General features: G+C 39.6%; 4 protein-coding genes and 1 long non-coding RNA gene across 6 annotated transcripts; 2 read left to right on the top strand and 3 right to left on the bottom strand.

Annotated features, from left to right (window-relative positions):
* Positions 1–427: 427 nt before the first annotated feature.
* On the bottom strand, positions 428–15,397 carry LOC121944700 (cell division cycle protein 20 homolog B-like). 2 transcript variants are annotated; one of them, XM_088076531.1, is made up of 12 exons: positions 13,888–15,397; positions 13,504–13,563; positions 6,744–6,966; positions 5,576–5,685; positions 5,055–5,106; positions 4,654–4,767; positions 4,204–4,421; positions 3,956–4,050; positions 3,560–3,788; positions 2,617–2,742; positions 2,420–2,543; positions 428–1,755 (listed from the first exon to the last, which is right to left on the bottom strand). In XM_088076531.1, the coding sequence occupies exons 2-12, from the start codon at positions 13,555–13,557 to the stop codon at positions 1,658–1,660; spliced, it is 1,443 nt and encodes a 480-aa protein (XP_087932657.1). In that variant the 5' UTR covers positions 13,558–13,563; positions 13,888–15,397; the 3' UTR covers positions 428–1,657. The 2 variants fall into 2 exon arrangements, with proteins under 2 accessions (XP_087932657.1, XP_042344522.2); XM_042488588.2 differs by lacking the exon at positions 13,888–15,397 and having other exon boundaries at positions 13,504–13,859.
* LOC148189723 (uncharacterized) lies at positions 3,613–5,736 on the top strand. The gene is made up of 3 exons (XR_015776393.1): positions 3,613–3,790; positions 3,947–4,356; positions 5,602–5,736. It is a non-coding gene; the product is annotated as an uncharacterized LOC148189723 (long non-coding RNA).
* Positions 8,381–11,861, top strand: gpx8 (glutathione peroxidase 8 (putative)). The gene is made up of 3 exons (XM_042488360.2): positions 8,381–8,667; positions 8,830–9,091; positions 11,312–11,861. The coding sequence occupies exons 1-3, from the start codon at positions 8,461–8,463 to the stop codon at positions 11,473–11,475; spliced, it is 633 nt and encodes a 210-aa protein (XP_042344294.1). The 5' UTR covers positions 8,381–8,460; the 3' UTR covers positions 11,476–11,861.
* A 2,165-nt stretch (positions 15,398–17,562) lies between the features above and the next one.
* On the bottom strand, positions 17,563–22,135 carry mcidas (multiciliate differentiation and DNA synthesis associated cell cycle protein). Its single transcript, XM_042487594.2, has 7 exons — positions 20,695–22,135; positions 20,546–20,615; positions 20,365–20,444; positions 19,850–19,910; positions 19,465–19,691; positions 18,408–18,518; positions 17,563–18,328 (listed from the first exon to the last, which is right to left on the bottom strand). Exons 1-7 carry the CDS (start codon positions 20,869–20,871, stop codon positions 17,888–17,890), a joined length of 1,167 nt encoding a protein of 388 aa, XP_042343528.2. The 5' UTR covers positions 20,872–22,135; the 3' UTR covers positions 17,563–17,887.
* A 7-nt stretch (positions 22,136–22,142) lies between these two features.
* On the bottom strand, positions 22,143–25,285 carry ccno (cyclin O). The gene is made up of 3 exons (XM_042487633.2): positions 24,898–25,285; positions 23,895–24,080; positions 22,143–23,803 (listed from the first exon to the last, which is right to left on the bottom strand). The coding sequence occupies exons 1-3, from the start codon at positions 25,249–25,251 to the stop codon at positions 23,186–23,188; spliced, it is 1,158 nt and encodes a 385-aa protein (XP_042343567.1). The 5' UTR covers positions 25,252–25,285; the 3' UTR covers positions 22,143–23,185.
* Positions 25,286–26,201: the final 916 nt, after the last annotated feature.

Raw genomic sequence — 26,201 nt, 5'->3', positions numbered from 1 at the left:
TAAGGACAATGCAGCGTGGGTGAGCTCAGCGTCCACTGTGTGTTACCTCATATGAAAAGCAACTTGAAAACTGGTTTGGATGTGAAAGAAAACCACATCCAAAAAAAACAAGAAAAACAAGGATCTTTCTAGAGCTATGATTTGTGCACCTGTTGGTAAGGTCTAACAAGGTCTACCAAGTGAACTCATTGGGCCTCTGATATATTTAAGGTTCTGTATTGGTAATTTATTTTGGTCCTTGAAAAGGTTTTAGATGTAAAGTGCAAAGCATCAGAATATGCAAAGAGCTGTTAAAAATTTGCCACAGTTTTTGCACAATGGTGGGCAGATTAACAGCTTAAATCACACATTTGGGGTGACAAACCTCATGTTGCACCAGCTCTGCTACACCGCTGTGCCTGTGAACATTTTAACCAACAGACGGTGGTCTTGCTTTTTCTTTCTTTTTTTTTGAAAGGAAGTCTTCACCACAGGTGCTTTTGCACAAAGTCTTCTCCGAAGTCTCGCCTGGTCACATACTTGCAAGTGAGACATCTTTAAACACACAGGTCTCTGTCAGGACGACCTCATTGTGCATCTATTCACATGTGACACATGAGCGCAGATAAAATCAAGTAGTCGTAGTTCAGGCACACTTGGCTCACTGTGGAAAGTGACATATGAGTAACAAATGTCGAGTAAAAACTCATAAGCCCTATAAAAAGAGAAATAAATCCTCCAAACTTACTTTAATAGTTCAAAGTGGTACATACAGGTATTAAAATGTTTATTGGTTTACTTTTCTCAGAAGTTAACCTTTGAGGCTACAAGAGAGCATTACATGCATGACACAAAGCAACAACTTTTTTTAAAACATCATCATCATTTTTAAAAGTAACATAAATAAATACATAAATTAATAAGTGTTAATAAGTCCCACATGCACATTATTTGTCTTTTGAAAGTGAGCTTCTGAGCCGAAACACAAAGTCTGTCTTCTTTGCACTGGTTACGAAATGTATTTTTGGAATTCTTATTATTTGCAGGGCTTCACAGGGTCAGGAGGAGGAGTGCATACGCCAATTTTTGACTGCTTGCTGTCCAAAAAGGCAACTTAAATCTAGGCTACGGTAAAGAGAGTTGCACTGGAAAGCACTCTGCTTTTTTCGTGAGAGGTGCTATAAAAATTGCATAATTATTAGCATTACTGCAATTTTTCACACTCAGTTTCACTTGGTCTGCCTGAGCCATATTTGACTGGACTTTGGAGGTATTTTCTGTACTTTTTTCACATTGTCATCCATATTAAAATCGTTAAAAAAAAGCCTTTTGGATTGAGGCTAATGTCTGAGAATTAAATGCTTTTTATTATGTGTTAAACGACCCTAAGTTACATATTAAGAAAGTTTTGGGTTCCCGGAGGCTTTAAGACTTATCTGCAGTTAATAAAGTAACATATTGTATAGAATTTAAGTAACCTTTTATTGTGGTATTTAACCCTGAAACTGTGGTGCATGAACTATCATGGCCTAGTTTTATTGTGGTTTATAACATCTCATTGTGGTTATTTCAGAGAAGGGGGGAGAAAACACAGTGGCATTACCATGAAAGCTGCTTATCTGTGGACAGGTTTTACACTCCAACAACATTCACCGACAACGTTCAGTGATGTTGATAATTACATGTTCCAGATGTGAAACTGCTGGTCTGCTCCAGCAGAGAAAATCTGAGTGTTTTCAGGGTTTAAGGCCAAGTGCAGGACTCGGTTGGAATGACCTAAAAATAAAAAGACACAACATGAATGAGGTTTTATGATTAAATACCTTTCCACTTGCCAAACAAGGTGTCTCAATGGTTAATTTCACCAGGAGAAAATGAAGAAGCACTGGTTTTGACAAAGAATTACTAAACAGATGGGATAAACACTGGACTATGATGCTTGTGTTTTCAAGCAATCGGTTTCACTTGCATTTGTTATAATTTGCATCACATCAAAATACAAAAGTTTTGCATCATGCAAATTTTAATGCATTCAATCTAGAGAAAAGCACAACGAAATACAAAAAAGTAAGACATTGCAGATTAAATAGGAGTCCCAAAGAGCCTTAAATTTCTTTGATTGATGGCAAAATTATTAGTGAAGTACAACAGAAATTTTCACGAGTGGGTCTGTCTTTGCCTCTGACAATTCACAATAACTCAGGAAAATGTGACATCCCAAATGTAGTGACTTTTGATATGTTTGATTCATAGTTTCACATTCACTGGAAGCCCTTGCACAAATGAGTCAGTTTTCAATGGCTATGAAATATCTCAGCAATGATACAATTATCACACTGATGCTGTCATACTAATATTACTCAGCATGTGTAATGTTCATTTATTCCTATGAAGCTGTTGTGAATGTTTTGAGAGCTGTTATCATATTTCAGGATCTTACCTGTGAGCTTGTCGACGGGGCTGAGGGAGGGAGACTCCCAGGACCAGCAGTGAACTTGATGATGAGGAAGGCCGTGACCTGTGACCAGATATCTCCTCTTTTCAGCCCATTGTAGAGAACAGATCTGCAGTGGGAGTCGTTATGAGAAGTCCATCTGATATTCATATACAGTATAAATATGTCCGAGTCTTAAGCACCTGTGAATTTGTGTAGGCAGAAGTCACACAAGTCCCCGAATCTGTGTCCCAGATTCTTAGCTCTCCGTCTTTCCATCCGCCTCCTGTGGCGATCATCTTTCTCTGCCATGGACACCATCCCATCGCCTAAACACATAAAATACAAAAGCATACAATAGTCAGCAGTTATCTGGTGGTTAAAGCAAACCACCCATTGAATAGTTACGGGATCAACTAACAATATTTCTAAAAGTGCTGTATAATAACAGCTGAACCTTTGAGCATACCCACCCACTTTCCAGTATTTTTAAACTCAATTTACTTAAGTATGACTACCTTTAGGCCATATACAGTCTAAAAAGGGTTAGAGGCTGTTCATCATCCTGCGCTGGAAAATCTTAGCATAACTGTTGAATGGATTGCCATAAAATCTGGTGAAATTCCTGTTCACCTCAGGATGAATTGTTATAATTTATGACTAAACACCTGCAAATGTTAGCCAACAAACTAAACTACGTAAGATGGTAAACACGGCAAACTAAATATCACCATGTTAACATTGTCATTTTGAGTAGGTTAGCATGCTGACATTAGCTTTTATCTCAAATCATCGCTGAGCACACTGCCACCGCTAGTCTGGCTGTAGACTTTTAGTCTCTGTTTAAATTTTCCACAATACAGCAGACAAGCTTCCCTCCTAATTTCTAATAGAGGTGAGTGGTACATCTTCTACTTCCTCCCCAAAGAACAAGATTGTTGATCAGTGACATTTCTGTAACACCATATTGAGCTTACACAACCTGTCAACATGTAAGTGGGATTCTGAAACAATGCATTTAATTAATATTTTACCAGTTGATTGTTAATGCATTGAAGAGAAGTTTTGTCAGGAGGACAGCACTAGCTGACAAATGTGCGTGTGCATGTTTCGATTTTAAGTCCCAGTCACGAAGCATACACTGACCTTAACACCACTGGGCTGTTTCACTGTAGTGACTGGCTGACGTGACCTAGTGAGCCCTGCAATGTCTCTATCCCAAACACGGAGGAGGCCTTCTGAGGAGCCACTGGCCAGCCATTCGTCTCCTGGTGACCACTGAAGGCTGCAGATCGCCTCCTTCTGGACGGCTGCGCCCACCAGAGATGTTTGAGCCCGAGGGTCGAGGTGATGGATATGTCCGAGAAGGGAGCCGCTGTAAGATGATGAAACTGTCATTCCACTGCATCAATACTTTATATTCACAGTGATGTCCTCATCATACCAGCTACATTTCTTTTTGCTTGTTGAACCAGTATAGACGTGTGTAGTTGTTATATACTAAAAATGTTTTAACGCTCATTCTCTGCACAGAACACAAACCTGCTGAGTAACTGCTGTTTCCAGGAAAGAGCTCTGACCACAGACGTGTGGGATGGCAGACACCTCATACACTTCTTGTGTTCAACATCCCACAACTAAAATGTCAAAGAGAGAGAGACCACAAACAGTCATGCTGCTGATTTAATTAGGTGTCACACTTCTCCTCTCACAGCCCCCCACACCACAGTCTGTGTCGATCAGTTTCCATCTTCTTTCTACTCATTTACTTTAAGCTCCAAAGCATTTACCTGTATCTCCCCTCGCCTTGTCCCAACGCACAGAACGCGGCCATCTCTGCTCCAGCTCAGACACGAGATGGACTGTGTCTGGTTGTGCGGCCTGCCGGGTTGTGGACTCGGGTCCAAATATCCCACCAGAGCACAAGTTTCTGAATTCCAGAGGTAAACAGAAGAGCCCAGCGCTAATGCAACAAAACCCTTACAACTGCAGTCGAGGAGATCAGTGTCTGAAAGGGAAGAGATGGAACAGAGAGAAGGGCTGCAGAGGTTAGACTGAGTCAGACAATGAAAAGCAGAATGAGACTCAACTGACTGATAATATTTCACCACAGAACAGCATGAGTGTGCTCTGTGCTTGCTCTGCTACACGTGATTTTCAATGATGTGTTCTTTCAACACAGACAGCACTGAGAGGTTTTCAGTGTAGTTATCTTTTGCAGGATTTGAACTTTCTCTTACAGAAGTCATTCAGCAGTGATGGTGCCGCTAACTTTATTACTGACTGTCCTTGCAGACTCACAGCTTTGTCCAAAACTGCAAATGGCTGCAAAGCATGTCTTCTCTCGTGAGAACCTACAATTGAAAAATATTACATGAAAACACAGTTACACAACACACATTTTGACATCCAGTGCGATACATCTTTGGTTTACTGGTTTGCATCAATTCTCACTCATTGCAATCACACTGCTGTCTTTCTCAAAAAAGAAATTAAAAAAAACACCAAACACTTCCCATAAGCTCTAAAAGATGCAGTAGTATCACTCAGTGGGTCATTCAGATCAGCAACCATCTCTTTTTTGTGTTTGAGTATTAATGCACTGTAAAAATGTAGTGAAGGAAAAACATTCATAATGTACCAGCTTGTTGGGCATTTCCAGGTTCTTGAACAGCAGCTCTCCATACCCACCCCTGCAAAAATGTTTAGCTATTATTAGATTTAGTCTTTACATGATGCTTTCTTCAAACAAATCTCATCTTTTTCTGGCAGAGGGGGGACATATTCCATGTATTTTGTGGCATAATGGCATAAACTGCATGAAGTTATATAGAGTACTATCCCATTCTTGCTGTGATATAACTGGGATGTTTTTCACCTTTCATATTTCACCTTAAGTGATCTTGCTTAAGAAAAACAGGTGAAAAAGAAACAAAATGTTTTCTCTGCTATTGTAACTGAAGCTTCCAAAACAAAAACAAAACAAAGAAAAAAACAACCTTGATTGTGTTTTCTGTCTTCTTACACAGTTTTCAACATTGTACTTGATATGATTGTGTAAGAAAGACAGACAGCCAGTGGGAGGGAGTCTGAGCTCCAATGGAACAAATTCAAAATAATAAACACACAAAGAAACTGATGGTACAAGTTCCTTAAGCAAACCTGTTCTGGGGCTTTTTCTATGGCAGGCCGTCCCCTGGCAGTGAAGGTGCATGGCGTGTTTGGTGGTGTGACAGTCCTGCAGTGGGACACTCCTCCCACTGATGCCGTCTCTGATGAGGAAAGGTGATATCACAGAAAACATGCCATCACAAAACAATGCTGCAATGATTCCACACAGTGAGACGGGGCTGATATAATGGTGAAGATAACAGAGTGTGTTGCCCCAGTCTTAGGTGAAGTTGATAAGTAATGAGGTGCATGTAATAAGTGGGTGTATTCTGACAACATAACAAAAACAAATCACTTTTGCATTGTGACTGATTCACTGTTGATGTCATTATAAAAAATTATGTTGGTGATTTATCAGCTTGTGCTCATTTATTTAAAAAAAAAACAAGATGGTATATATATTTTTTTAGCAATCAGCCCTGAAATATGGTGGTATACTGGTGAAGGCAGTTACAGCTGAACCACAAATGTTACTCTGCAACACTGCCTGCTCACTTACATGCAACACTTAGCTGTAACAGCTGAGGCATGCTCCAGATAACACAATTTATTGACCTATAAATTACAAAAGCATTTTTTTAGCGTTATTGCATTTTGTTCATATCCAGGAATATAAAAAATGCACTACTACTACTATAATAATAATAATAATAACTTGCAAAATGTAGTACTACTACTACTACTACAAAAATGCACTACTACTACTAATATAATAATAATAATAATAATAATAATAACAAGGCTGCTTTACATGCAGTAGGAATAAATAAATAAATAAAATAAAATAAAATAAGATAAAATGAATACCACCACCACTAATAATAATAATAACAGCATTACAAAAGATATTTATATTAATAATAATACATAAACAATTAAAAAAACAACAAACAGAAAGTATAGAAAAGTATAATACCCTGCAATAAACCATCATCAGGCCCCTTGCAGGTGGAGCTTTGTTAATCTTGTGTATTTACAGTAAAGTTGTGGCAAAGAACAAGAATGATAGTTATGGTTTATATATTGATTAAAATCAGACTTTTAAAATGGTGTTTGCAGGCAAGCATGTACTTCTTAAAATAGCATAGTCATGTAAAGGCAGGGAGACAGAGACAGGTAGATCTACATCTTTCTATGAGGTGATGTGTGGTTTAAATACCTTGTAGTTTTCCATGCAGGTCTCTCTCTGCTGGTTCACGGTGTCTCGGTGGTGACTCCAGCTCGAGTCTCTGACAGACTGTGTCAAACTCAAAGCTGAGCTCACACTGCCGCCCAGTGACCAGCGGTGTACTGGCTGCAGGACCAGCACCATCAAAACTGCTCCGCCTGATGATCCGCCTCCTGAAGCGCTTATAAGAGACCTGACATGCGTTGTTTTGTCCCTGAGAAGACAAAAAACACAAAAACAAAAAATAAATGATACCTACATTATTCTGATTTTGTATGTCTTTTTATTTCCTATTGTCATTTTTGTGTATTTTATCTCAGTGATGTATGTATCCATGATAATGTAAATGAATACGTTTCGTAAATAAATAGATAAACAAAAAATAAAGGTAGTCTCAATAATTTTAAAACACAGTAAACTGACATGAAGTCCATACCTCCATAAACTTCAAACCAAGCACGAAATGCAAAAAGCAAAACTTCCGGTTAAAACTTTCAAAGCAAAAGCATTGCAATGCCTTTTTTCTTTTTATTTCCCCAGTCCAACAAATTATACTGTACATTCTATTTTAATTACAGCGCACTTTAACAGCACACAATATAGGTTTATTATCACCAAAACTTATATGTAGCTATAGTTATTTTTGTAAGCAATCATAATCATGCTTGAATTAAGGTACTGTAGCTAAAAGCACCTAATCATGCTTTCTCACTTCATATTTTAAATCTGAACAACACACAGCACCAGAAGTCATAGTGGAAGGGAAAGTGGGACTGATTCCATTTGGGCCCTGGGTAATCAGTCCTACTTTCCCTTCCACTATGACAGCTGCTGCTGCTGTGTTGTTGAGGTTTGAAATATTAAGTGAGTCCCAGTGAAAGGGGAGCTGGGCAATCAGTGTCATAAATGTGTGCCATAAATATATTCAAACAGGTGGAATAAATTGGTTGAACAACTGAACTTTATATAGAAGTTTAGTGGAAGCTCTCTGGGTCCCCTCTTGCCCCTTAAAGGTGTAAAGTAGTTTAGTCCACCCCTGAACTTGAATTTATCCCTAAACTCGCCCAGAGCTGCGTGCTCAACTGCTTATACTGCTTATATCTTTCCACAATGAAGAGAAATTGGTGTTCCAAATAAAGAGAAGTAAGAAAGAAAGACAAGACAGGAAATTAGCTTCAAAAGTAATCAAAAGGTAGACTACATGAGAGAGACATAAATCAAGAGCGGAAGGATGGGACGGCCCACAGAAACTGCTCATGGGCCCATACGTTTGTGCTACGCCCCTGCACAGCAGCACACGTTTTGCACCAAAATAATTTGAGAAATCATTTAATATTATTATCAAACGGATACATTTTACTGAATCAGAATTGACCTTCCTGTTATTATACAAAGTACAATAAAACTTGAAGTGGCATCTCTGCAACAATAAAACAAACAAATAAATGAGTTAAAATTACGTTTTTATTTGCAGTATCTGCAGAACAGCCGAACGGCTGCATAGTGTTGTATTGTGCAAACGTGTACAAAACCTACACGGCGACACGAGCAGAGAACGCTTAATTTACTTATTTTGGAGGAATTGGCGCGTAATTTCCGGTACCGTCGTTGTGTTTACTGGCTTTACTAAGCTGCTTTTTATCGATCCGCCCCAAAACTTTATGCAGGAGCCTCCGCTCCAACTTCGGTTTCTTCTTCCCCCTCCAAGATGGAGGCCTTAGGGGGCTACCCGACCAAGTCCTCCAACCCGAAAGCGAAGAAGCTGAGGGTCCTGCTGAGCATGACGGTGGGTGTCGGCTGTTTGTTCCTCCTGCAGACTCAGCTGATGAAGCCGAAGAAACACACTGATTTTTATGCGTTTGAGGTCAAAGACGCGAAGGGGAGGACGGTGTCTCTGGAGAAGTACCGAGGAAAAGTAAGTCCACATCATCACCAGGCGCAGCAGTTTGACAAAAAATCTGTGCAAAATGTGTCCAAGTCATCCAGTGTCATTTCACGGTGTGTTTCTTTGCATGAATACGTTTTTCTGTCAGCATTTCACAGATAATTGCAGCCTGTTTTTTCTCCTCCTGTTCAGGCGTCTTTGGTTGTAAACGTGGCGAGTCACAGCGAGCAGACGGAGGCGAACTACTTGTCTCTGCAGGAGCTGCACCGGGAGCTGGGCACCTCGCACTTTAACGTGCTGGCCTTCCCCTGTGGACAGTTCGGGGACACAGAAACCGGGACCAGCCGGGACATCGAGGCTTTCGCCAAGTCCACCTACGGCGTCACCTTTCCCTTCTTCAGCAGGATCAAAATAATGGGCTCAGAGGCTGACCCTGCCTTCAAGTTCATCACAGGTCAGCACACAAAACCACATACCACATCTGTCTGCTGTCAGCTCCATGCTGGACACAAAGATGAGGCTGCACAGACAGGCCTACCTGCACTGGCCTTCACCATCACTATGACTAATGTTAGTATTTGCATTAAGTTATACTGACGTCTGATTTATGGCTAAACTTTTGTAGCTGTCTGACAGGAAGCACAAACTAGATCTACTTACTTTCACTGTACCACATTTTCACATGAGGCTGCAACTAAATGTTATTTTTATGATCAAATAACTCAAATCAGGCAGCCTATAAAACACAGATGTCCAGTTTTCTTTGCTTACATAGCCCATAGTGTTCACTAAGTCTTTGCATGTGTAGAAAGAAAAAAGGTTTTCACCTACACCTGCCTTCCAGCAATAACACCCATATCCCAAATAAAACGTGCAATGACATATAAAATACATAATTATGCTTCCTCGGAGAAAAAAAGGCTAAATGCAAAATGGTAACATTTATATTTATTGACATGCATCTGAAAAACATCTGTCTGTTAACTTCTAAAGTTACTGAAATATCAAGTCTTGCAGTTATTTATGTTAACCTTGGTTTTAATTTGGGATTTTACCTGATAGCAGTTCTTAAGTGCCTACTTTGGGTGTGACACCTTACAGTTTTGCTAAAATATGATTATTAAGAAGCTGCTGATTGTACACCTTAAGAAGTTTTAAAAAATCGTTTTTATTCTTTGTTGTGAACTTTCCTGATATCCAGTGTGTGAATTTCTTCAGTTATGTCAGTGTTATGTTGATACCAGGGTTGCAACGGTGTGAGATTTTCGAGGTACGACAGCCATCTCAGAAAAAAATACGGTTACACAGTATCACCACATCACACTATTATTATTATTATTATTGTTGTTGTTATTGTTATTATTATCAATATTATAACTTACAATGACCCTAAAGGAATCAAAACAGAAGTTGTTGGGTTTTTTGGAACAAATGCTTTATCATAATTGAAGTACGTGTAAAAAGTCTGTCAGGCAGTCGAAGAGGAAAGGGGATGCACACATGCTGGTAAGATTCTTACTTTTTTTTTTTCAACAAATGTGTATAAGCTGTTTTTTAAAGAAGATATTCACACTTCCAACTGTCTCAGATGGAGATGCACTTGAAAGGGGTCGACCGATATCATTTTTTCAGGGCTGATACTGATACTGACTATTAGTAGTTAATAAGAGCGATAACCCATATTTGAAACCGAGATGCATTTACAATAAAAACGAAAATCTTGTTTTGTCAAAATTTTAACTTTGGAATATAACAAACTCCAACACAAAACTTTCTTTTAATGCCTTTAACAAATGTTTAATCAAAACATTCAACATCATATACAGCAAGTGCCCAGCAACTTTTGAATAATGAATGAATAAAAAGAGCTCCCTGAGGCTTTACAAACTAAAAAATCCTCCCATGCTCACACTTTCTTTTCACATTTTAATTGATTTTGTTGGCAATCATTAAATTAAAATACCAATACAGATAATCAGCAAAATGCCAAATATCGACCCCAGTAATCGCCCAGGCGGATAATCTGTCGACCCCTGTTAGAAAGGATCACTTGAGTCTTAAGAAAAGTAGATCCCACACACTGCAACTTGCTCAGCATCACAGTTTATATATTATACTAACGCCCCCCTTGACCTTCAAGAGTATTTAAACTTATATATAAAGTATATATACTGTAGCTAGGCAAATATTCACAGTATGATAACCATACGTTTTTCATACCACAGTAGAGCACTGCTACCCTTTCATCATTTAATATACACTTTATAATGTGGTTTCTGTCACTTCAACATGTTTGCATCAATGTGATGAGCTATCTTGATCTGTCCATGAACTGAATTTACTGGAACATCCGGTTATTTCACCCAAACAGCTTCCCAATTACTTTTCAGGGAAATGTTCTATATCACAATATACTCTATATTGACAATATTATCTATATCACTAACTACTATGAGAGAGTAGCCAAGGGGTGATTTTTTATATTTTAAGGTTGAAAGTCATAACTTAACCATTGACATCACTTGCTATGAGGTTACGATTTGATTTTATCTTTTTACAGCACCTAAATGTGCACCTCAGTCAGTCAGACAGCAGCACAAGATCGGTCTGGCTACGTGAGGCTAGTTAGACGTAAGCACGGAGAAATAATCATTAATGATGTGTTATGCTTCAGATTCTGTGAAGAAAATCCCCAAGTGGAACTTCTGGAAGTTTTTGGTGAATCCAGAGGGGAAAGTGGTGCGGTTCTGGCGAGCGGACGAGCCCATGCAGAGCGTTCGACAAGAAGTGACGGCGTTGGTGAGGGAAATCATCCTGAAGAAACGAGTGGAGCTATGATGCAGATGAACACTGGACGCATCTGTGCGTGGTGTGTCAGTGTCTCCTGTGCTTTGACAGCAAGCAGTGACTGAACTCTGAACTGTTACAGTGAGTGTTGGTTGGGTGACGACTCGCTCCAGAAACATGCAGGATAAAAAGATCCACTTCAAGTCGTCAGAGGCTAGTCAGAGTGTGTGTGTTTGTCCGTGTGTGTTAGGACCATCCTGTGGTTTATAATGACAATCATAATGAACATTTCTTACATTGACCACTGCTGCAGCTGAAGGATTGTTTAGCCATCGAAGTGTTGGGTTTTTACAGATGTACAGTTTGGCTTAGTCTGTATCTTGTACCATCTCTTTCTAATGTTTACATTAAAATCGATTTCTGATGGTGAAGCATTACATTTTAGCCTATTTTGACTGATTTTAACCCAGAAAATTGTTAAACATCCATCCAACCATAAAATAATGTAATAGCTGTTATTTAGGTAATGAGGATCTTTTGTTCACTTCATGCTTTAAAAGCAAGAAAAACAGAGTAGTTATGATACCGATACAAGTATTGGAAATGCCTTCAGCATTACCTAAAATGCTGGATCGAGTATCTGCAAGTTCACTAGTCTAATCTGATATTATGTCATTTCTTGCAGCTTTAAAACAGATTCTACACAGCAAGTTATGCTTGCAGCCACTGTCAAGAACTGTTTTAGAGCTGCGATAAAGGATTGATGTCCACTAACTTTAGTGTTAGTAAAATGTCAAGCAATACTGGCAGAATCTAAGACTAGAAGAAGGTAATATGTACAGTATGCAAGGCTTTAGTTTCAACGTTTGCAGTATACAGCTGTTTGTTTTTGGTTTGGTTTTGTTTTGTTTTTATGCAATGATATCGGATCTGTATTCTGTATGGTCTTACATGCAATTTCAGGTATTGGAATCAGTATCAGGAAGGCAAAAATGGTATCTCAAATGCTGATAACTGAACCATGAATTCACATTTCAGATGCAGAATGTTGATGCCAACTTACAATTAATGCAACACAAATACATATTGGCACCAATATTCTGAAGTAGATGTTGACATTTTACATTTTATAATAGATATTTCAGTGTCCTTGGTCACCTCTTAGTCGGAATATTTTAAGATCGGTTGCCAAAAAAAGTTTTTTCGTCAAAGCTCTGAAGGCTCCGCTGTTTTTAATTGATAAAAGTTCATGTGAATTGCAGAAGTAACCTGGCTTGCTGTGCGTGGATTTAGATGGACAGTTGGAGGGCAGGAGCAGGTAAGCTGGCACACACAGAATCAACCAGCTAACAAGACACTGCCTACCAGCCACCCACGATCAGAGAGCTGAAAAACGAATTAGAAATACTGGACGAAATTATCTTCTAAATTGTTCTCTTTTTTTTACCCTTTTGTCACACCAGAAGCTCAATATTTGAAAGTGAATGTCTTAAGACCAGCTGCCTAAATTGAACATCCTCTGTTTTAAAACTGAGCTCATTCCCTCCTGTGCAAAGTGTCTAAATGTGATAAAGGATTCTTGCATCTCTTGATCCGCCCGCATAGCATTTGGGGAATGAGTGATAATGGTACAGTCAAATGTAACTGTTAAGGTAGCAGAGCAGTGTGAGCTGGCAGAGGAAACGTCAGCTAACATTACACTGCCTCCCAACCAGCCACGACTCATCATCCCACTGTAAATGCAAATGAATGGATTTGACTATGTTGAACTGATGTTGAGCTGTATTTTTTATCGTGCTGAGTGCAGAATTTAACACTTTTCATTAATTCCTTTCGCGACTTTATTCAGCTGTTAAATTTTGATTTAACAAGTGATATGAGACTGAGTCAGCAGCATGTTTGAGGTCAGTGTGTAGCAGCAGTGAGGCGTGCAGCTGACAGCTGTCAGTCACATAACACAGCCAGCAGCAGTACACTGCCACACTGTCACCACCAGCTCAGAGGCTGGACGGGAGGATGCAGCCAGCACTTTAACCTTAAAATCAGACTGTAGATTGTTCCCTTTATTTCCCCTCTTACCTTAAAGGGGCAGTGTCTCCTCTTTCCCACAAAATCTCTCAGCATTCTCCTCATTTTGTCCTGGTTATGAAAACAAAAAGACATGAATCATGTTGATGCTCATTTTCATTTAAAAGCAACTTTCTTAAATTAAAACTGGAATCTCTTTTTCAGAAAATCTGGGATTATTTTAGTAATGTTGTAATGAATTGCAGGTGTCATTTGATAACATTTAACTGTAAAATAAGTTTAATTTTGCCACTTGTTGCAGTAACCAAAGAGACACAGCCATGTGTTTAGAGTTTGACGAGGTTGCCTGGCAGCAGCAGGTGGTCATAATGATAAGGAAATACTTATTAGGCTGTTTCCGCTGTTATTATTTGTTGATATATATAAATTACTCACCCAGTCTATGAATCACCACCTGTAGGTTTCATCTCCAGTTTTTAAAAATTTCGTCCTCTTCCCTCTCTGCAGGGTTGAGGAGCGGGTCCTGCCCGGTGCACCTGTTGTCTGTCTGCTCTGCTGGACGCACTCGGCTCCTAAATAGTGTCCCCGAGCGGAAGGTGGAGCGGGAAGCCCCGTCCTCTGCTCTGCTATTGGCGGGTATGTTTTTTTTTTTTTTTAATTAACTGGTCGTGTTGAGGGATTCCTTCCGCGTTCTGGTTTCTAATGGAAACAAATAGACACAGTGAAAAAAAGAGCAACGCGGTAATGTTTTAAAGGTGGAGGCGGCAACATGATATCAGTTAATGACCCAAACAAGGACGGACTTTTATTTCTTTAGTGTCTATACACAATTTATCATTTAACTGCCTGACTCACCCCTTTAGCTATAGCCTCTGTCCTTTGGCTGAAGAAAAAATTATAAGCAAATAAAAATACTAATGATGATTAGATATGACTATTAGCCTATTAATAGGAAAGACGGAAAGACTCGGTGGCTATTTAAAGCAAACAATCCTTTAAAAGAAAATTAGAATATATATATTCTCTTTAAATATATTCTTCAATTATAGGCAGAAAAAAAGGACAAAACAATGATAGAAAACACGGATACAATAATAAATTGTTCAGGCCAATGTTAACATAGTAACAATGTATCCTGGTATTGTTTTTTGTAAGATTATAGCCTATACATGATGTCAACACAATAGCCTTGGTAGCAGCTCACAGTTTATTTTGTTAGTTGTCAAATACAATACTTTAACAACTAAAATAAAATTTGAAAAATAAATAAAACGAAAGATCGAGTTTGTGTAAAGTATTTTTATTTTATTTTATTTTTAGAAATATTTTTATTTAAGTAAATATTTTTGATAACTGAATTGAAATTAAAAAAAATAAAATAAAAATGAAAGATTTGAGGGCTAACAACAAAACTGAAATTTAAATTTTATTCCAGGGTTCGTGCAAAATATTTTAGTGAGTGGGCCTATTTTAGTTGTTAATTAAATATCCCAATACATAATTAAACTAAAACTAAAAATGTAGGCTAATACTATTATAAAGTTATTTATTACTTAACTAATAAAATATAAATTCTTGTAATATTTGTATACAATTTTCACAATGAAAATAAACAAATTCACCAACACCAACAAAATTAATGCAATTTAGTAAATATTTATGCTCAAGCTTACTTGTAACTTCTTTAAACAATCGCCTGGTTTTGCGGGAAAAGGCCCTGTCTCCGCGGGCCACACCATCCTAATGATGAGCTGCTCTGGCGCTAAGAGGGCTGAACGGCGCGAGCAGCGCACGTTCTCGCCACCTGCCACTTCCATATGCGCTCACACCCAGAGCTCGAGCCTGCAACAGCGCGGCAGGTGCGTGCTCTCAATGACAGACACGCTGAGTCTGAGCAGCTCCATCAGAGCTCCGTCAGCAGGCAGACATGTAGTCCAATATTCATACTGAAGATAAAGGCTAGTTTATCCACACTTAATAACAAAAATCTCACCTTTGACCCTTGAAAAGCAATATGCATATTTTGGTCTTGAAAACAAGTTATCGGTTAAAGCCATTATTAAAGGAAAATGTAGGTATTTTCAGGTAATTAAACTGATAAATGCTATAGGATATTTTGTATGTCTCTTTTTTAATGAGAAATTCTATCTTATTTGTCACTTTATGCGCAGATTTAGTTTTGCACAGTTTGTCTAATTGTTTCCATTCTTTTATTAATTCAGCATATTGCTCGATATGCCTGATAACGCTGTTATTGCATAAGAAGGCTGAAAAATTAAATCCTCACTTTGAACATTTTACTATATCTGCCAAAAAGTCTTGCACCATCACCAGGCTACATCAGCAAGAAAAATGAATGATTTTCCCTTTTCCCGCGGGACTCTGAGTGGTTTGCAGCCTCCCTCCGGGTTTAGCTTTAGTCACCTTAGAAACTCATTGTGTGTGCATTTTCCCCTCCCCTCCCGCATTGTGCCCCGCAGTTTGGCGGTAGCTTAACCGGTCAAATGTGTCACAACCAGCTTAAACAAAGCTCGACCCTCTGTGGCCGCTCTGCGCAGCGCTGCTGGTCTCTCACCAGCAGATTTGTTTGCAGTAGAAGTGGTTTAGGGCGCGTCTGGGTGTGAAGGTTTGTGCAGTTAGAGGTCTGACAACAAGCGTCTTGATTGATTTACGTTGGCAGCAGCAAGTTAACGAGTTAACGGCGGCCTGTGGTCAGCCAGTGGGGTCAGTGTGAGTCAGGTGTGGATGTCAGTGATGAAAAGTCATTAAGTTCCTATTTACCCAAGTAATGCAGGCTATTTACTCATTTTCTGCTACTTTACTAGTTCTGTTCCACTACAGTCAAGAGGAAAATGTTGTTTTCACTCCACTACATGAGATGAGATTCAGACTAATAATATAAAATATAGGATAATCAAAAAAATATGATATATAATCATCATATTCATGTTATAAGTATAGTTATTGATTGAAATAAGACATTATCTTGAGGGGGGATTCACAAGCTACCCAGCAGTACATAAAATCATACAAATCAGAACAACCTTTACCAGCTGTAATATTAAATGTATCAATGATTATAATCCAGAAATATGAAATAAATATATAGCTATGTGCTCTTATATTGCCTTCTGTGCTTCTGCTCTTGCTTTTCTTGTCAAAGCACGTTGTAAACTCTATTTTTAAAGGACCTTTTTAAACAAAGTTATTATTATTAGGCTTGTAGTTTTATGGCTAAATGTTCAGACAGAGACACAGACAGACAGGCAGATTTACCATGTAGCTTTCCAAAACGAAACATCCGGCCTGTGTTATCAGACCTCCATCTGTTTATCTGCATCTTCTTATCTTTGTTTGTGTTGTTGTGTTGTGACAGCAGCAGCAGTGCTCTAAATTGTCCCCAGCCCTCGAGGCTGCAGTGCTGCCTTCACTGCTCTAAAGTAAACAGGCCCAGGTTTGGGGAGTTTAAACAGGTGTCTGACCTGCGGTTCGATATTGTCTTCTAGAGCAGTCCACTTCACACAAACCCACTTTTTACAGCTAAAGCCCTCAACAGTGATGCTGAAGGAAGATTACATCACAGATACCCAAAGGTCAGAAGTTCACATCCTCTAAAGATAAGTTCATCTCCTCAGCTTCTTTTTATTTCCTCCAATTTTTTTTATCCAAGTATAGAAAATATGATTAATGAGAAATGTTTTTGGAAAAGATGTGACTTTTTTCACTGTTTATGGAGCCAAAGTGTAATAAGCATTAGGTTTAAAGGAACAATGCATCATGCAATCTGGAAAAAAACTAAATCAATTTACAAAAATGAAGGATTTTAAGAAGTTGACTGCAATACATCATGACTCAGTGTCCTTTTCAGACCACACAGTCACTCAGACAGAGACAAAAGGGAAGGAAGTCCCTGCCTCTTAAGGGAGGTCAAGAGGTCACATTTACTGCTCAAACATGGAAAGTTCACATTGAAAACAGTTTCTTTCCTTTTGTTAAAACATCACCTCAGTCCTCTTTCCATAATAATAATTATAATAATAAAACTCTCAGTCATCTTTATAAAACATAACTTTTATTTCCAAACTTGGTAAAATCAGATTTGCTCTCTGATACAAAACACACTGTGAGATGTGAAAATAAACATGACATTACTTGTTTGTTTGGCGATATATCATTACATTTTCAGGCATGTAAACAGAAACACACTAAAAACAAAAGCTGTGGCAGCGTCATTTCCTTTCCACCTCCTCTGACTGATTAGCTTACAAGCTACCTGAGGAAGACATTATTTAATCATTTACAGATCTCAGTATAGATTATTAGTTAGGCATTAACACTCACTGCCCACCCACACTTCCTTCATAGACGTATAGCACCTTCATATCAGTAATTAGAAGCACTAATGGATCCAAGTTTACACGTGTTATCTTTGGTTTCAGCTGTGGTTGGGCACCCAGCGGAAGCGGTATCCTCCCTGCTGACTCCTCGAGGTGAAGGCCCGTCCGTGAGGGAACACCTGAGTCCGTATGGTGCAGTGTTCTCTGATAGAAGTCCTGAAAGATGAAACGCTCTCTTCAGGCTCTGCTCCATCTGCTGTCACGCTGCTGACCTTTGATATAGAAGTCTGTAGGCCTGAGAAAGCACCGTACATGCGTACCGTCTCTGACTCCTGCTGTAGTCTCGTTCCAGGTGCGGCGCTGTGCAGGACGGCGTTGCAGCGTGTGCTGACGTCCCTCAGCATGTCCTCCACCGAGTCAGATGACTCAGTGTCATATCCTTCATCCAGTCGCTGCCGCTTACAGGGACTCATTGACATTTTGTCACCAGAAGGCATCACTGGTTCTATCACATTTGGGTCTCTGACTGTCATCAGTTTCTGAAGACCAACAGAAATAGGATTAATATCTGATTATTCATGCATAAGAGGTCTAATATTGCATCCAGGATGTACTCACTTCAAGCACTGAGGCCAGGTGCTTTGCTCGGCTGGCCAGCTGTCTGAGGTGAAGGTTTCTCTCCTGAAGGGACTCAATCTCTTCCTGTTTCCGGTGTAGAGTCACATGGAGCTGCAGACACACATAGACAATATGTTCAGTCATGCTGACAGTGACAGAGAGTGTGTCCTCTGTCACTGTCAGCATGAGAGTCCTTTCCTTTACCGTGGTGTAACATATTCATGTACATCTTAGTGTTAAGATGCAGTATGAATATGCATAGAAATTTAAAATGTCTAACCCTCTTGTGCCAGCCATTGCACAAACTACCCATTATACATATTTTCAAACCAAACAATGGCAAAAAAATAGAGGCTGACATTATTGTATTTAAGAGGCTGCAATGTGCTCGTTTTTAAGCCAGCATGAAGATATTGGTGTCTTGTGAAACTAGACAACCTAAGGCATCCATTGATACTAAACATGTCAAACTGGCTTGTGGGGAAGGGGGCTAAATAATTCTCCAAATTTCAGCAAAATTTTTGAAAGGGACAAACTGGCATGGCAGTTTTAAAAGGGATCCCTTGAACTTTCAGCTTAAGATATTTGATATTTGAATGAAAATGAAAATGAAAAATTTTAGTCCATGTATGCTGGACAGTTTTTATTACTATTAATTATTATTATTATAATATTACTATTAATTGTAAAATGAGTAGCCAATCAGCATGTGATTTCCTAACTCTCAGTTTTCAAATAGCCTATATAATTAAATTACATAACAGATTTCTTGAAATTCAGTTATGGCTTTCGTCTGCGACCCCAAGATTTTCAGTGGCCCCATCTGGCCACCCCTGTGAAGAATCTCTGAGGGCGCCACTACAGACGGGGTTGGATAGTAAAGGGACCTCAAGGTCTTTTTCTGAGCATCATTTTGAAAATATAAAGTCATGACACAGCTGAAAGACTGTGTTGGTGAGTGTGTCAGCAAAAATGTCAGTTAATTTGTCAGAGGCCATCAGTCAGTTCAGATCCATTGATTATCAAAGAAAGAAAGAGAGAAATCTTAAGGATTTACCTGATTGTTGACTTCCACGGAGTCTCGTAACGCCCTGCCTTGGCTCTGGGCGATGCCCTCCCATGGAGTTTCTTCTTGGGCAGATGTGCTGCCTGCCTCTGTGCAGGAGTGATGCAGACTGTCCTCAGAGGAGAGGTACCTTTGAGGGGTGAGGGGGGGAATGACACATCCCTGAAATGGTACCAGTTCAGCTGGAGACAGACTGCTCTCCAGAGTGGCAGGAGAATCTGACAGGAGAAAAACACACACATTGTTTCAGTCAGCATGTGTAGTTTTGAGGATTTCCTCAACATTGAAAATATAAAATTAATAGCAGTAACAACATAACGTGCAGTATCAAAGCTAAGATGGTGATGTTGTATCTCCACAGCTTTGCTTGACTTACCTGCCATAAAATCCAGCGCATAATCTCCAAAGTCTTGGTCATCTGGATCAGATTCGTTCACCTGTAGGCGAGTAAAATTGTAAATTAGAGGACATACGTAATTAAAAACTCATTCCACATAGAAGTTATAGCAGCCTCAGACCTGAAAGTCCCACAATGACCAAGCAGGATAATGTGGCGTTATGGCAGAACATATCTTGGTGGTCATTTCAGTGAGTGTGCCGTCGTGTAATGTGTTTTTTTGCGCAGGGCGAGCTGGACAAAACTTGGGAGGTCCAGCCAATTAGCGGAAGCCTGCGTGTCATGAGCAAACTGAAGTCTCATTCGTGAAGAATTCCAGCACATCGTGTCAAACATTAACAGCCAGGGAGTGATGAAGATATGCCATCACGCCATCACTCTCAGGTAGATATAATTTGTTGCTGGATTTACATGTTAAAATCAGGCGTCACAAATACACGAGATGTTAGTTGAGAGGAGATTTATTTGCGGTACTTATCATGTTATTTTCTCACCTGGGAGCCGAGGGACTCACTCTCTCTTCTCACCACAGACGCGCAGTCTTCCAAATCATCCCATGCAATTGTTGAAAAAGCTGCAACAGAAGAAAAGTTTCTCTATGCGATTCACTTCTACACATGCTGTCCTTATATTTACATGCGTAAAGGCAGTGAATGGAGTTCTTATATGTCACACCTTGTTCAATGATGTAGGGGAGCTCAACGTACAAACTGACTGGACTGCTACTTCTTGGCACCAGTTTATCCTGCAAGTAGAGCCTGTTAACATCTCTACTCAGAGCAGTACTGTGCGCATCACTTCAGAGGATAAAAAAGATGCTATACCTTTTTGCTCCGTGTAGCTCTCCTCCCTTGTTGGCCCATGTGGTTGGGACAGAGCGCACCAAACACCTTTTTGTCTCTTTGCATCATCATCAGATCAGGTCTTGCTGCAGGACTGAAGGGCCATGGTTTGATTTGGAGCTGATATAGACGAAATTCTCCCGGTTTGTGTCTCTCCATGCCGCGGTCTTATAGTTTTGGCCCAATCAAATGCACTTATTTGGTCTCCAGGGAGAGTCAGCGTCCTCGGAGATTACATTGGGGCAGACTAACGGTTTTCTGAAGTGTGAAGTGGTACCGCGCATAGCGGCGCCATTACAGCAGGTGCTCTCTGCGTCAGACCTGCCCTCCCTCCGCCTGCGGCCAAATATTCACTGCACCCCGATAGAAGTGCACATAGAGACTCTGTTTTTGTAAAATGAAACACACTTTAGCTTTTGTCTAGATAGTTTTAAGGCAGAGCAGCCCGTCGGCACAGTCGAGACTAATGTCTGTTTCACGTGCATTTAATTCAGTGCTCAAAATTAAGTGCGTAATTTACATTATTTTGTGCGTAAAATAATTCCTATCCATATTAGGTCAAGGCCTGTTGCCACATATAAAGCAAAGTGGAAAAGGAAAAGGGCTATTACAGCAGACAGCTCAGCAAACACTGGTGACAAATGCCTCTATTAGTAAACAAACAAGAGTAAGCCATGTTGACCCTTAACGCTGAATACGCCTGTGTGGTCGACACTGTGTCAGCAGGTTGAGATGCCACGCGTAATGGATTATCAGAGAAAGAGCCTCAATTGACCAGGCTGTATTGGCACAGGTCAGTGTCGGATAGTGATGCAACGGTAATTAAAGATGTGGATAAACTGACCTCCAGGCAAACAGCTACAATAGAAGCCACAAAAGCACTTAGTATACTGGGAGAGAAGTGTTTATTTCTGCTGTTCGCCCTAAAGAGGGCCTGTAGCCTCACATTTAGATTCATGTCAGTCTGGACTGATGAGCTAATTTTCTGCAATCTACTCTGATAGTCACTGCTATACCCATTTAATCCAGATAAAGTTACCAACATTAAACTGTAGGTGGTGCAGTTTGTCAAATTTTATGATTCTATATTCACATTGTCCAGTCTCTGATTTTTTGTCAGACTTATTTCAATTGCCTTGTGGTTTTTCATCAAATATTGGCTTGCGAGTTTGAATTACGACTCCACTTTTAAACCTTTGAAACCTGAACAGATCGTCTTGATTTCTTTCACCAACATGGGAGGAAGACAATGAGCAATTTATACACACACACACACACACACACACACACACACATATATACATACATATGTGTGTGTATATATGTGTATGTATGTATGTATATATGTATGTTTATATGTACATATGATATATTGAACATAAAATTCTCATAACCATAAATATATTAGTCTATATATAATAAAGTCGACATTTACTCTTTTTGTGATAATCTTCTAATTTCTCTCTATTCCCTTCTTAACGTTATTTTCAGGTTGTTTTCTTGTCATCTGTTTTTGAAAATTAAACCTCTTTGCTCAAGTTTCAAAGGTTTAAATAGTTGTGAAAGGCATCTGAACACAGCACAAGAAAAACTAATATCCATCCAGGTTTTAAAGGGTTAACTATCCATTCAGAGACCAACACAAATTAATTTAATGATCATTTATTTCGGAATTTAAAAAAACAATTAATTACAGCACATTTCCCAGGTCCTTCATTAAAGAGGTTACAACAGTAACATGAGTCGTAAACTTGCAGCAAGTCAGTGCATACACAGGAAATAATGACTTTGATTCAAAATTAATTAAAATAACCAGAATATATTAATATACTTAATTGATAAAACAATAGCCTACTCTCATTAAAATAAATAAAATTACTATGCTAAATTGTAAAACATTCAGTGGCTGTAATCAAGAGATTGTCTATGAGGTATGCGCAAAGTTTGCATAAGCACCAGAACATCACCTTTAACCCCTTCTAACCTGAGCAGATTGGCTTAATTTTGTTCAAATACATTGAAAGATGGCAATGAGCAACGAAAGAAGAAATGACCCAAACAATAGCAAGAATTTAGTAAAAAGAACAAGAAAAAATAAATAAAAATAAAATAAAGGATTGACCTAGCAAAAATACTTGAAAATATCAGTTTGGACCATAATATATGTAATTATAATAATTACATGTATAGTTTTCCCTAGCTTTTCTCTTTTCGCCTGGACATTGTCCTTTGCTTTAAAAAAAAAAAATCTAGATGTACTAACTGCAATTTGCAGTTCATTTCTTTCCAAGTCGGTGATTGAAATTGCATCAATTTGCTCAGGGCTCAAAGGTTTAAATACTTGTGAAAGGCATGTTCAAGCAGCACAAGTAAAGTGATGCCGTTCCAGGTTCCAAAGGGTTAAATAACCCAAAGACTAAAACTCCCAAAATGGAGAGGAATTTGGCATTTTGCAAACATCTGAGTTGTGTAATCACATAACAGACATCACATCCAATGTCTCCTGGTTTAATGAAACCAGCAGCTTCAGGTTGTCTTTGCATTCCTGGGCCACACTGTGGTTGTAGCTGCCCTGACTCACAGACAGGAAGTGGCCCTTCACTGCCTGAGAGTCTCCCTCAGAAAGCTCAGAGCTCGCAGATGGTTCGGCATGTAGTTCATCCACAAAACTGTCCAAATGGTCTTCCTGTGACTGGATGGTTACATGCTCAACAAGCCCTTTTTCAATTTTCAGTATCTCACTGGCTAGCCTCAGTGCACAGCGAGCAGTCAGAGATGGTGGGTATTTGTTGAAAGCATAATCTGCCAGGCTCAACTCGCACACCTTTTGTGCGAGGTTGCTGCACTGCGTGGGTCTTTTTGTGTCTGGATTCTGGACTTTGTGCCTGTTACTACCTGTGTTCTCCATCTCAAGCTGAGCAGCCTTAATGCAGTTGGTGTAATAGTCCAGGAAAAAGGCCAGGGTGGGTGCAGCGAGGCGGAAGTTAAGACGGAGGAGGATGAGACACTCCAGGTTGCAGAGCTGCTCCTTAGTGAAGGCATCACAGCACAGTGACAAGAGATGGCTGATCCGCGGTGAGCACACCTCCACCTGGGTGACACAGAGACAGGAAGGGAGTAAAATGAAACCCAAAGATGCAAACTGGCTCATCATCAAGTATCAACCACACTCAGAGACTCACCTGTTTGCTGGCCAGAAGGAGTGCGGTTACTCCCAGCAGCTGGAAGCAGTCAGCAGCCACCGGCGTGGAGGCCATGAACCTGTCCATGATGTTCACCGCCAGGCAGCAGCACTCAAAGGACAGACGGAAATGTTTGTGTACCGGGATGAGCCAGCTGACGAGCTTACACCGTGCTTCTGCAGTCAGCTGAGAGTAAAACACACACACCATTAGTACAGTGCATATAGAAATATATGACCTCTTCTGTGTCCTGCTATTGCATGTTAACAGCAATTTCCCAAATATTTTCATGTCATTGATCCCCAAGTATTCATGCATTTAGCCACTACAGAACCGACTACTGAAATTTTGTACTCTGTTTTAGAGTACAAAATTTTATTCATAACATATGCAGAGATATTGAGAGGTAGATAATAAAAGCAATATGATTAGATATCAAATATAATCTCTACTGGAATATGTGTTGCCTCATAAAATTATGCAGTGCACAGGAGAATCTATTGACTCTGAGGCACCATCACAAGTCATGTAAATAAACTATTATTTCAGAAGAAAAAATAAAATTTTTGGATTCCAGGTGCTGTTCTCTTAATTAGTGTAGGTATATTTTGAAAAGAAGGTATCATTTTTGGTCAACATTAACTGAATAAATTGACAGACAAGTGATCTTATTCATACAAAACAAACACATATTTCATATTTCTTAGGGCATAGATTTCTTAACAAAAGTTGGGGGTGTGGATGAGGGGGACACATTTGAAACTTGGTTTTTGGGGCCCTCCACCAGAAAATTTTGATCATAACATTCTGCATTCTGATATCTTGTTATGCAATTTTTGCACCAATTTCTAGTGTAAATGTCGTTGATTCTGTCAAAATAAAAGTCATCTGCTACGTTTCCCCCAGAAATCTACGCCTATGCATTTCTATACTGTGGTTTCTATTCAGTCTGGCAACATTTCAGTGTCATGAACATCCCCTAAAACTGTATAAATTGTCTTACTTGTGGCTGTCGGGCCAAGCTCTTGCAGGGGTGAAAGTGGGCCTCTTTCTCTCTCTGGATCTTGAATCCGATGTCACCGTACTGGAGGTACCAGCTGGACAGCTGTCCTGCAGGGGGCTCGTCTGAACAGAGCGGGGAAACATCTTTCCGAGATGGGGAAGAAATCGGGGAGGATCCCAAGTCTTCCTCAAAACCGGAGTCACTCAACTTGGACATGAGTGTCTGTTTCCTGTGCCGGGCAGTGTGCCGCTGCTGCGCCGGTGTGCGCGCTTCTGCTGGAAGAGATACGCCGGTTGTCCGTCTCCGTTTGTAAACAGTCTCGGTGCCACATTCACCGGTCACAAATGATACCATCTCCGGTATCTCTCACTGGAGCCTTCACTGGTTGTGTATTAGAGTGGCCAGCTCTAACACAGCAGCAGCAGTCTCCTGGATGCTGGTTGTAGGATGGAGAGGGGAGCCCCGTCTGGTTTGGCTTACGTCAGTTTTCCCGGGGTCGTCCCCGCTCCTGCAGTGCACCTTTCTCATGTTGCCAGGCAACCGAGGATAAACAATCACTTGTCCCAACTAGGAATTAATTATCCGAAACCATGGGCCATATGTTAGGCCAATTCTTTTGATGCCCGTAGGACCTGTTTCACAAGAGAATAGCAAAATATTGAGAAGAAAGAAAGAGAGAGACAAAACAAATATGTAGTCTTCATTGATCACATATGTGAATGCGTAAATGCATCAACTGTAGCCTATATTGCTGTTTCAGTTGTAATAGTCCATTGCATTTGACAAATGCGGTTTGCTCTCACATCAGATATTTTATATATCACAAGAACTAACTTAAAACAACATTTGCCTTTGTGTGAAATGGCGTTGCACGTGATAAATACATGACATAGTGTTCAATGTGATAAATCAAAATGCCTTAGGGACTGTAATTTATTTAACAGAATAGGGGGTGGGTGGTGTGTGACTTTTTTTCTTTTTAAATTTTGACCTTCCCTGAAGCTATAAATAGAGAGCATTTAAAATGTTTACGAAAACCTCCCCTAAATAAATAAATTAAAAAAAGAAATGCCCCCCCTGTTTTGCACTTCCCCATATAGGATGAACAGTCCATTATTTGCAATGTAAGGACATTCCCTATTGTTATCCTTATTATTGTTATCATTATTGTTATTATTATTATGACCTGTACAGTGCAATTAAGGGAGGTTTGAAATCAGTAACACAAAAAAATCACCTTCAACCCCTTGAAACCCGAGCCTTGGCTTAATGTCTTTCAAAAACACTGGAAGAAGGCAATGAGC

Source organism: Plectropomus leopardus, chromosome 4 (assembly GCF_026936395.1).
Source record: "Plectropomus leopardus strain MGB_pleo_1.0 chromosome 4, ASM2693639v1, whole genome shotgun sequence".
NCBI classification, from domain to species: domain Eukaryota; kingdom Metazoa; phylum Chordata; class Actinopteri; order Perciformes; family Serranidae; genus Plectropomus; species Plectropomus leopardus.
Note: the sequence above shows the minus strand (reverse complement) of the source record. Positions and strands in the feature narration are given on the sequence as shown.